This window comes from Bufo bufo, chromosome 3 (assembly GCF_905171765.1).
Source record: "Bufo bufo chromosome 3, aBufBuf1.1, whole genome shotgun sequence".
Lineage (NCBI taxonomy): Eukaryota > Metazoa > Chordata > Amphibia > Anura > Bufonidae > Bufo > Bufo bufo.
Genome location: NC_053391.1, coordinates 81273085 through 81285409, shown reverse-complemented (window position 1 = coordinate 81285409; position 12325 = coordinate 81273085). Strand labels below are relative to the sequence as shown.

At 47.6% G+C, this 12325-nt stretch overlaps 1 protein-coding gene across 3 annotated transcripts in view; it reads right to left on the bottom strand.

The window, feature by feature from the left end:
- Positions 1-4845, bottom strand: part of ARL13B (ADP ribosylation factor like GTPase 13B) — a 51537-nt gene extending 46692 nt beyond the window's left edge. For all 3 annotated transcript variants that reach the window (XM_040423267.1, XM_040423268.1, XM_040423266.1), the window contains exons 1-2: positions 4720-4845; positions 2853-3036 (exon numbers count right to left, since the gene is read on the bottom strand). In XM_040423267.1, coding sequence (XP_040279201.1) covers positions 2853-2914 — 62 coding nt within the window. In that variant the 5' untranslated portion in view covers positions 2915-3036; positions 4720-4845. The remainder of the gene's footprint in view (positions 1-2852; positions 3037-4719) is intronic.
- Between the last annotated feature and the right edge of the window lie 7480 nt (positions 4846-12325).

The window sequence follows — 12325 nt, the reverse complement described above, 5'->3', positions numbered from 1 at the left end:
CTTCCGTTGCCGGAGGTGCCTGCCGGATCCGGAAAAACGCAAGTGTACTGAAAGCATTTGAAGACGGAACCGTCTTCCAAATGCTTTCAGTGTTACTATGGCACCCAGGACGCTATTAAGGTCCTGGTTGCCATAGTAGTAGTGGGGAGCGGGGGAACAGTATACTTACAGTCCGTGCGGCTCCCGGGGCGCTCCAGAATGACGTCAGAGCGCCCCATGCGCATGGATGACGTGATCACATGGATCACGTGATCCATGCGCTTGGGGCGCCCTGACGTCACTCTGGAGCGCCCGGGGAGCCGCACGGACGGTAAGTACACTGCTCCCCCGCTCCCCACTACACTTACCATGGCTGTCAGGACTTTAGCGTCCCGGCAGCCATGGTAACCACTCTGAAAAAGCTAAATGTCGGCTCCGGCAATGCGCCGAAACGACGTTTAGCTTAAGGCCGGATCCGGATCAATGCCTTCCAATGGGCATTAATTCCGGATCCGGCCTTGCGGCAAGTGTTCCGGATTTTTGGCCGGAGCAAAAAGCGCAGCATGCTGCGGTATTTTCTCCGGCCAACAAACGTTCCGTACCGGAACTGAAGACATCCTGATGCATCCTGAACGGATTACTCTCCATTCAGAATGCATTAGGATAATCCTGATCAGGATTCTTCCGGCATAGAGCCCCGACGACGGAACTCTATGCCGGAAGAAAAGAACGCAGGTGTGAAAGAGCCCTAACATAGTTATAAGGGAAAATAATAGCATTCTGAATACAGAATACATAGTAAAACATCGCTGGAGGGGTTAAAAAAATTATATTTTTTAACTCACCTTAGTCCACTTGATCGCGTAGCCCGGCATCTCCTTCTGTCTTCATCTGATCTCTGTGCAGCAATAGGACCTTTGGTGACGTCACTCCGGTCATCACATGACCCATCACCATGGTAAAAGATCATGTGATGGATCATGTGATGACCGGAGTGACGTCACCAAAGGTCCTATTGCTGCACAGAGATCAGATGAAGACAGAAGGAGATGCCGGGCTATGCGATCAAGTGGACTAAGGCGAATTAAAAAAACTTTTTTTTTTTAACCTCTCCAGCGATGTTTTACTATGCATTCTGTATTCAGAATGCTATTATTTTCCCTTGTAACTATGTTATAAGGGAAAATAATAATAATCGGGTCTCTATCCCGATCGTCTCCTAGCAACCGTGCGTGAAAATCACACCACATTTTCACGCAACCCCATTCATTTCTATGGGGCCTGCGTTACGTGAAAAACGCACAAAGAGGAGCATGCTGCGATTTTCACGCAACGCACAAGTGATGCGTGAAAATCACCGCTCATGTGAACAGCCCCATAGAAATTAATGGGTCGGGATTCAGTGCGGGTGCAATGCGTTCAACTCACGTATCGCATCCGCGCGGAATACTCGCCCATGTGAAAGGGGCCTAAGTGCTAGAGAACTGAGACCCGGTCTAAAACCTTCCCGGACACATGTGTGCCAAATTTCGTGATAGTAAATGTGACGGTGCGGATTCCTTTAGCGGACATACATACACTCAGCTTTATATATTAGATTAATTTTCTAGTGCAACCATATAGCATGGCGCAGCACAGTGCACCTTTTACGTAGTCATTAAAAGTACCTAAAAAAAAACTGAAGTTTCCACTTTTCCCAGAAGCAGCTGGCTGCACTGATTTCATGACATCTTTCAGTACAGCCTCTCATTATCTGGAGCAGGCCTCCGTCTACATTTTCACGCTCCCCTCGCTCTGTAACCTCTTATACCCCGGCTTCAGACACATGTGCTGACATAGGTAACAACTAATACACAGGATCATACAGATTACCTGAGATTATCAGCTGACGGAGGAGACCGGGACCAAGCATCAGTCCAGCTCCACTACTACTACCTGCCGACAGACCAGTCGTATCAGCCCTACCAGTCACGGCGGCCACACCTCCAATGCGCTACCAGTCACGGCGGCCACACCTCCAGTGCCCTACCAGTCTCGGCGGCCACACCTCCAGTGCGCTACCAGTCACGGCGGCCACACCTCCAGTGCGCTACCAGTCACGGCGGCCACACCTCCAGTGCGCTACCAGTCACGGCGGCCACACCTCCAGTGCGCTACCAGTCACGGCGGCCACACCTCCAGTGCGCTACCAGTCACGGCGGCCACACCTCCAGTGCGCTACCAGTCACGGCGGCCACACCTCCAGTGCGCTACCAGTCACGGCGGCCACACCTCCAGTGCGCTACCAGTCACGGCGGCCACACCTCCAGTGCGCTACCAGTCACGGCGGCCACACCTCCAGTGCGCTACCAGTCACGGCGGCCACACCTCCAGTGCGCTACCAGTCACGGCGGCCACACCTCCAGTGCGCTACCAGTCACGGCGGCCACACCTCCAGTGCGCTACCAGTCACGGCGGCCACACCTCCAGTGCGCTACCAGTCACGGCGGCCACACCTCCAGTGCGCTACCAGTCACGGCGGCCACACCTCCAGTGCGCTACCAGTCACGGCGGCCACACCTCCAGTGCGCTACCAGTCACGGCGGCCACACCTCCAGTGCGCTACCAGTCACGGCGGCCACACCTCCAGTGCGCTACCAGTCACGGCGGCCACACCTCCAGTGCGCTACCAGTCACGGCGGCCACACCTCCAGTGCGCTACCAGTCACGGCGGCCACACCTCCAGTGCGCTACCAGTCACGGCGGCCACACTTCCAGTGCGCTACCAGTCACGGCGGCCACACTTCCAGTGCGCTACCAGTCACGGCGACCACACTTTCAGTACGCTATCAGTCATTTGATGCACACAGAAGGGATGTCCATCTACAACTCACCTGACTGGCTGACGCCATCGTTTAAACCAATTCCTACAGCAATTCGCCATTAGGCTAAACATAGGAGATGCAAAGAAAGCGGTCTTGGGATTCTTAAGAAGGCTTCAACATCATGGATGCTCTATATCTTCTTTATGATCTTCTCTACTTTCCTCCACTTCATGAAGTTCTCCAAAAACAAAATCTGAAAAATAAATGAGAACGCAAAATAATCACATAAAATGAATGTTATGATATGTATTCATTCTCATCAACTATTATCATTCCTAATGTACTTCTCATTTTGGTGCCGAGTCTGTATGAAGAAGTCGTCCGCACAACAATCTCTACAAACCTACGGTGTATCTCGCAGTTTACAGACGCAGCGTGTAATTGCAATGGTGCTCAAAATAACTAGCATTTATTTGGGGGAACCCCTTTCTAACCTGGGGTACCGTACCACTCCAGCCATCAGTCAGCCAATAGGCAGACTATAAAGGCCGCCTGCACAGGAGTGTGACTGAACTCACATAAGATCCGCGTGAATTTTCGTGCAGATTTACGTGCGCTTCTGCAGTAGATCAGCTCCAAAATTCGCAAAGCCTAACAGCAGTTTTTGGTGCGGATTTGATACAGTTTTGCCGCAAATCTCACCCTTCCATTGAAAAGAGTGAAATCCGCAATTGACATGCTATTAAAAAGGTTATCCAAGAGTATAAAGTGTCCCCCCATGTGCACCCCACATGGAATATACTTACCCCATTCCCCGCGCTGCCGCTTCTCCCCGTGCATGGATGAAAACATCTGGTGTCGGGTGGAGCAGCCAATGGCAGGCGGGTATGAGCCTCCCTAGAGTCACCCGCGTTGCTAGGGAGGCTCGTCCCCATCCCCGCCTGCCAACCGGATGTTTTCATCCGTGTACGGGGAGAAGCAGCAGCGGCGGTGTGGGGGACCAGGAGGTAAGTATATTCCATGTGGGGGCCTAGCACATGGGGGGACACTTTATACTCTTGGATAAGCCCTAGAACACAGAATGAGGTTCACATTACTCATCTAAATGAGCCCTGAGGGTCCAGCAGATTTCTAAGGCGGGATTGTAGTCGTTTACAGCATTGGCGCACTGGGCGGCATTTTAAAAGAGTCTTGTTTAAACTCTATAGATAATAGGAAAGATTTATCAAAACTGGTGTAAAATAGAACTGGCTTAGTCGCCCATAGCAACCAATCAGATCCCACCTTTCATTTCTCACAGCTCCTTCGGAAAATGAAAGGTGGAATCTGATTGGTTGCTATGGGCAACTAAGCCAGTTCTACTTTACACCAGTTTTTATAAATCTCCCCCACTGTAAGAATTCAAACCAGGACTCCCCATTTTAGTCAGTGGACTACGTCTGCATGGGCACATTAATCCATTTCTGGGACTGTCCCGTTCCCCTGATTGAGGCTTGCAGAAATCCATGCACCCCCCCCCGCAGAAACCAACCCACCCACATGTATGGAACCGATTTCCAGTCGCTGAAAATTCAGGGACAATTTTCCGACCCTACAGGACCCAATCCCGTCGGATTCCAGTACACCGCTAATGTACCGGCGCACTACGGGGCACTCGCACCTCTTTACTACAGGGGACATCACCAACAATACACTCTCAACAGATTTCTATGGTGAGTCTTAGCAATTTAAAGGGATAATCCCCCTCCCCATGTCAGATTGTCTCTGGGGCTCCCCATCATACACCACACATATAGGGGAGGACTATGGGGGTCCTCCTGGAGGACTGCAGCTTACAGTGGACTCTATCATCACTGGATGTAAGGCAGGTGACAGACTAGTAATGTGAAATACACAGCAGCATCCTCCATAAGGCAACATGCAGAACACGACCTACCTGGCAGCCACCCCCCGCCGTGTACGACCGCTATGGATGCCTGTGACGGATAATCCTCCACAGCCTGTGATTTAAGACTGTGGACAGACAGACGGACACTATTGTATACACCGGAAGCTGCAGACTCTATGGTAACCCAGCAAACACTTTCCTCCGTCTCGCAGCCACGCCTCCTCTGTCTCTCTAAACCAATCGATGTTGTGATAACAATCTACCAACAGCGAGGCGGGTCTGATAAAGGACAAGGATAAGATGATAATAGACGAGCTGTGATTGGCTGGTTGGAGGGATGCGGGGATGTTGCGGCGCTTGTGTTATAAGAGAATAGCAGAGATTTGTTTTGTAATCGGTGGAGGGAGCGCGTGTCAGGCCAGGTGCCGGCAGCCACTCACATTCCACCTTTCATTTTTTAAAGGACCTTAGGAAGATGAAAGCAGCATCCTGATTGGTTGCCATGGGCAACTACTCCTTTTTGCCATATCTCTATTACAGTCCTATCACTGATATGTTATTAACCCCCTAAAAGTCACCATCAAATGGAATTTAAATAGTCAGCTTGTTAAAAAAAAATGTATGCAGCTGTTTCTGGAAAAGCTGGGTGACTACCAACATAACTGTGTAAGGCCTCATTCACACATACGTGGATTTTCACGGACCACGGTCTGTGAAAACCCGGCCTGCCATCCTGCTGAGTGAACGAGCGCGCGGCGTCTTTAGTTGCTATGACGCCTTGCGCTTCGTGCCACCGCCGCTGTACAGTAATATGTATAGATCATACGAGTGTATTACTGTACAGCGGCACGAAGCGCACTATGTCATAGCAACCAATGACGCCGTGCACTCAGCAGGATGGCAGGCCGTGTTTTCACAGACCGTGGTCAGTGAGAATCCACGTATGTGTGAATGAGGCCTAAGGGTGGGTTATTTTCAGATGATGCGATTCCTTCCTGAAAATGCACAAAAAAATGGCAGTACACCAAACCCCATATCACGGGTGCCACAAGATTTGCCACAAATTCCACCTTTTCTTTTAATACAACTGACCAAATGAAAATCTGATGCAGGAAACATTCGGAAGAATGTAAATCCAGCCCAGGAGTCTGATGAAGTCCCTGTGACGGCTGAGAGAGTAGTGTTTGTTTTGGTTGTCATGTCAAATACACTTAAAGGGGTTGTTGTGCCAAGATTAGAAGTTATCCCCTATATACAGGATAAAGGATAACTAACTGATCGCCGGGGGTCCGACTGCTAGAACCTCAACAGATCCCGAGAACAGAGGTCCCGCTCCACCGATTTGATGGGGTGACGGGTCTACTATGCCTCCTGCTACTATTCATTCTCCATGGGACCGCCGGAGATAGCCGAGCGCTGTACTCTGCTATGTCTGGCAGGCCCATGCCCGACCTGCTGCTCCATCAGATGGGGGGAACGAGACCCCTGTTCTCAGGATTGGTGGGGGTCCTAGCAGCTGGACCCCCAGCGATTAGTTAGTTATCTCCTATTTTGTGGATAGAGGATAATGTCTAATCTTGGCACAGCACCTTTAAGAGTTAACAATTTTGGCACACCGTGCGGCAGAAAATGAAATCCATGACAGCAGGATGCCAGTGGTGCAGATATTGGTATATTTTCAGGTCACACATGAGCCCCCCTTTTGTCCATGCCCTGCCCATTAAAGAAAAAGAAAAAAATACCAAAGGTGATGGCGAAGGGCAAAATGTAGGAAATTTGTGGGTGAGTTCTATATGTCAGAAATCTGACATATACTAATGATACATCCCCCTAATGATCAGTGGGATTTTAATCTCCTAGGACCCCATTAAGCTCCAGGCGCCTGGCTAGGTATATTTATACAAGACAGAGGGGTACCTCTATGCTCCTGGGCTCCGATCTAAAACCCGGAAAGAACTATGATCTGTCATGTACAGCAGATGGTGTCTCATGTGAGACAGAAGGACCTTTAGGCTCCCGGGCCCGCCACCTCTGCAGCCCCTATAGTTACACCCCTGATACAAAAGCATTTATACAAACAGTGGGGGTCATTTATGAAAATGGTGTAAAGTAGAACTGGCTTAGGGTACTTTCACACTAGCGTTGTTAGAATCCGGCAGGCAGTTCCGTTCTGTATGCAAACGGATATCTTTTTTTTCAGTTTCCGGATCCGTTAGACTTATTCATTGAAATACTGGATCCGTCTTTCTGGTAACATCCGAAATAACGGATCCGGTATTTCATTTTTTCAAAGCCAGAAAGAACTGCGCATGAAAGCTACCGTACAAGGGACGGAACGGAAGACATCCTGATGCATACTGAACGGATTGCTTTCCATTCAGAACACATTGGGACAAAACTGAAGCGTTTTTTTCCGGTATTGAGACCCTTTACCGGATTTCAATACCGGAAAAGAATAACGCTAGTGTGAAAGTATCCTTAGTTGCCCATAGCAACCAATCAGATTCCACCTTTCATTTTCCAAAGGAGCCGTCAAAAATGAAAGGTGGGATCTGATTGGTTGCTACGGGCAACCAGTTTAATAAATCTCCGTATGACTTAGACCTGTAACCTGTATCTCTCCAGAGACAAGATTGAGGGAGCGACGCCCTCCTGCTGCGGCAGTGATACCTAAGGCTACGTCTACACGACGACATTTGTCGCGCGACATTTTGTTGCACTAATGTCGCGCGACAATTTTTATAATGGCAGTCTATGGTGTCGCACTGCAACATGCAACATGCTGCGACGCAACAGTCGCAGAAAATCCATTCGAGATGGATTTTTCTGCAACTGTCGCAGTCGCAGCATGTTGCATGTTGCAGTGCGACACCATAGACTGCCATTATAAAAATTGTCGCGCGACATTAGTGCAACAAAATGTCGCGCGACAAATGTCGTCGTGTAGACGTAGCCTAACACAACATAAGGAATAACAGCCATCACCGTACTGACTGCTCTGGTTGTGGTCACGTCATTACACTAACCCGGGAGCAGTAAATTGTATTTGATTTACAAAACCTGGTTTCCCAGATAAAAGACTATAACTGTATACAACATTTTATCAGAATTAACCCCTTCATGACGCAGCCATATACCATTTTTTTTACATTTTCATTTTCTACTTCCAGTCTTCCAGGAGCCATAACTTTTTTTTATTTTTTTGTTCACGTAGTCATATCAGGGATTTTTTATTTTGCAGGACAAGTTGTACTTTCTAATTGCACCACTTAGGCCTCTTTCACACGGGCGTTGCGGGAAAATGTGCAGGTGCGTAGCGGGAACACGCGCAATTTTTCTGCACGAGTGCAAAACATTGTAATTTACTATGCGCTATTTTACTATGCATTCTGTATTCAGAATGCTATTATTTTCCCTTATAACCATGTTATAAGGGGAAATAATAATGATCGGGTCTCCATCCCGATCGTCTCCTAGCAACCGTGCGTGAAAATTGCACCGCATCCGCACTTGCTTGCGGATGCTTGCGATTTTCACGCACCCCTATTCACTTCTATGGGGCCTGCGTTGCGTGAAAAACGCAGAATATAGAGCATGCTGCGATTTTCACGCAACGCACAAGTGATGCGTGAAAATCACCGCTCATGTGCACAGCCCCATAGAAATGAATGGGTCGGTATTCAGTGCGGGTGCAATGCGTTCAACTCACGCATCGCATCCGCGCGGAATACTCGCCCGTGTGAAAGGGGCCTTAAAGTTGCATATGATGTATTGGGAAGCTGGAGAAACTCCTAAATGGGGTGGTATTTGAAAAAAATAGCAATTCCGCCATTGTTTTTATGGGTTATGTTTTTACAGCGTTCTCCACACGGTAAAAATGACATGTTAACTTCATTCTGCAAGTCAGTATGATTATATAATTTGTATAGGTTTTCTTGTGTTTTCATACTTTTAAAGAAACATAACCTTTAAAAAAATAAAAAGCTCACTGTGCATCGCCACATTCTGACCACATAACTTTTTTTTATATTTCTATCTACGAGGCTGTGAGAGGGATTGATTTTTGCAGGGTGATCTGTATTTTTCATTGATGCCATTCTGGGTGTGTATGTCTTTTCGATCACTTTTTATTTATTTTTTTTAAGAAAAAAGCAACCAAAAATGGAGAATCGGCCATTTAGATTTTGTTATGTTCACCTAACAGTATAAATATCTTTATATTATAATCATCCGGGATTTTCAGAAGCAGCGATACCAATATCCTTTATATTTTTTTTTATTGTTTATTTGATTACTTTTTTATTTTAAAACTTTTTTTTATTTTTATTTATTTTTAGCCTTCCCTAGGGGACTTTAACATACGATCATCTGATCGCTTCTACCATAGATTGCAATGAATTACCATACTCATCATGCTCTGCCACAGGCAGGACTCGATGGGAGCTTCGCAATGGCAGTCCCCAATGCACGGGCAACATCCATGCGGCGGCCGGGACGGATTGAGACCCATTCAACTTGAGTCCATGATCCATCCGCATCGCATCGCAATGACGTCGGGGAGCAAGGAGGAGATTCGGAGGATGCGGGGCGGTGCTGGGCTTCTTCACGCTGGACTTATCTCAGGGACATGACTAGGGTGACCACGTGTCCCGGTTTGCCCGGGATCGTCCCGTAATTTACGTTTTTGTCCCGTGTCCCGGGAGCCTTCAAACCGGGACAATAGAGAGTCCCGGAATCAACTGCCTGCCAGTCTGCAACATTCACTGCCGCTGCTGCCGCAGTGCTGTTGTAATTAATTCATCCTAAATCACTGGTTGCTACGGCTGCCCCGCTTGGCGTGTAGCAACCAGTGACGTCACCATGTCCCGCTCTCTCTGCGGCTCCGACTCCACCCCCACCTCCTCCTCCTCCAGCTGCCGCCGCGGTTCTTGCAGCAGAGAGAGCCAGCGCAGCAGTATCGATTCGTACAGGGCAGGCAGTGAGTCACTCACTCACCGTCACCTACCAGTACCGCGGCAGTGGCACAGACCAAGACCTCCTCCTCCTCTGAGTCCTCCTGACCTCGGCTCCCGCTAGTAAGTCCCGGCTAAGACAACAGTAATGAAGGTGACACAGGGAACAGAGGGGACGCTAATAAAGGTGACACACATGGAACTGAGAGGACATTGATGAAGGAGACAGAGACACCTGAGGGGACACTAATAAAGGAGACACACAGAGAACTGAGGGGACACTAATAAAGGGGACACACAGAGAACTGAGGGGACACTAATAAAGGAGACACACAGAGAACTGAGGGGACACTAAACAGGGTGAATTTGTTTTAAATCAAATCAAATTTAAATTCAAATACCAAGCATGACAATGCTGACCTCATTTTGAGAGTGCTAGCAGCCTGGCTGTCATGTTAAGCTTGATGCTTAAACTACTTTATAAATCACTGACACAAAACACATACGCAGATATAAATGCTTGCTTTTCAGTGCCTGAATGTTTCAAGGCCAGAGAATCACCATGCTAGACTAACAGCATTTTCAGGAGGAGAGGTCAGCAATGGCAGACCATGTGTTTCTCTCATGAAAATTTTATAAAAAAGACTGAGCACCTTCCGTATTTCTCTCTCTTTATATATGTCTCTCGAGAAGATCTTACCAGCTGGCAGATAAGTACAGAGGAGATTCCGGTCGACAGGAGAAATTGCCAATATTCCACCTGGGGTGGTCGTGTGTTATCTGCTTATCTACAGGTCAGTACAGGTAATTGGCAATTAAACATATTGCCATGTCTCTTGTTAAAAAAAAACAAAAAAAAAATCTGTTAATTTATTGCAACTTGTTCTGTTTGTTTTTTCTATTTCTTATTTCTATTTTCTTAAGAGATGTCTAACACATTAAAAATATGACCTGTTTTAGGTAGCCAGTGATTGTGTGCAGGGCACAATCACAAATTACTGAACAATGCACAGGCAGTTATGTTTATAGCAATCTCAAGCATAACTTCGATGCAATGAACTTGCCAGCGTAAGTACAAAGTACGCCGCTGTCACTAAGTGACTTAATTTTTTAAAAAAAGTATCAAAAATCATATTTTTTGGGGAGTGGACATGGGTGCGGGGGGGCCGGGGCGGGTGTCCCTGAATGGCAGTTTGGAAATGTGGTCACCCTAGACATGACTCATCTCAGGTTAACTTGCATATCTAACAAATCGTTTTTTATACACAATGAAAGCACACAGAGCTATGGGGACTGGGTATTGTGGATGTGCCAGCGGCCATCTAGCAACCCATGTCCTCAGCTCTATACACAAAATCCCGGGGACAGGTTCCCTTTAAAGACCTCACATGTACAGCAGATGTTGAGAAAGGCTTAAGGAGTTGTCCATCTGTCCGGGCTCTATATATTGACAATCTATTATTATCATAGGTCATCAATAACGGCGGGGGTCACTTGTATGGGAGCTATGCTGCAGTACCAAGGAACAGCCACTATGCAGTGGACAGGGCTTTCTGCTTCTGGCTATGTATGCAGTGTTATTTCCAGCACTGGCGGCTGCTGAAACCAGCTGATTGGTGAAATCGCAGCCGTTCAACCCCCACCGATCTGATACTGATGACCTATCCTAAGGATAGTCCGCAAAGCAAAAAATAAAAAAGATGGAAACAGCACGTCCAATATGGGGAAATTTATCCCAGATGCAACGTTTCGGCTGGAGATGCCGAAACGTTACATCTGGAATAAATTTCCACATATTCGAAGTGCTGTCTCCATCTTTTTTTTGTTTTGCTTTGCGGAGTATGCTAAGTTTATGGGGAAACTTACCACTTCCCCAGGAGACCTGCACCCGTCACCCATATTCTAGAAGTGCTGTTCATCTGACTTTATTTCAACTATCCTAAGGATAGGTCATCAATATCTACAGCCTGGACAACCCCTTTAGTGGCGTTATCTGGTTCACCCCTTCATGTCATCCTCCGTACATGTACAGCAGATGTTGGGTCTTTAAAGATGGCACGCGCTCCGGAGCAGAACGAGCGCCATGACTCGCGGGTGCCTGCTGTTTCATACAGCAGAAACCGTGGCTAATGTCCGTGATCAGCAGTAATGACGATCGCGGACATTTAACCTCTCAGATGCCGTGGTCCAATGTGACCACGGCATCTGAGAAGCCAGAAACACGTGCTTCACGGGCTGGAACGCCTCTCCCCGGTGGAGATCAGAGAAGGCGATCATTCAAAGTAATGAGCCTGAGCCTGTATTAGGCTCTGAAAGTGTGAAATATTTTTTACTGTGACAAACAATAATTAAGACAAAAACCAGAGACATATAGGGGTAGATTTATCAAAACTGGTGTAATAGTAAACTGGCTTAGTTTCCAAAGGAGCTCTGAAAAATGAACAGTGGAATCTGATTGGTTGCTATGGGAAGCAAATCCAGTTTTCATTTACACCAGTTTTGATATCCCCCCTCTGAGCCATCTTTTGCTGCAATTACAGATGCAAGTCTCTCTATTAGCTTAGCACATCTAGACACTGGGATTTTGGCCCATTCTTCCAGACAAAACTGCTCCAACTCCTTCAACTTGGATGGGCTGTGTTGCCGTACAGCAGTCTTCACGTCATGCTAGAGGTTCTCAGCTTTGACAAGGCCATTCCGAA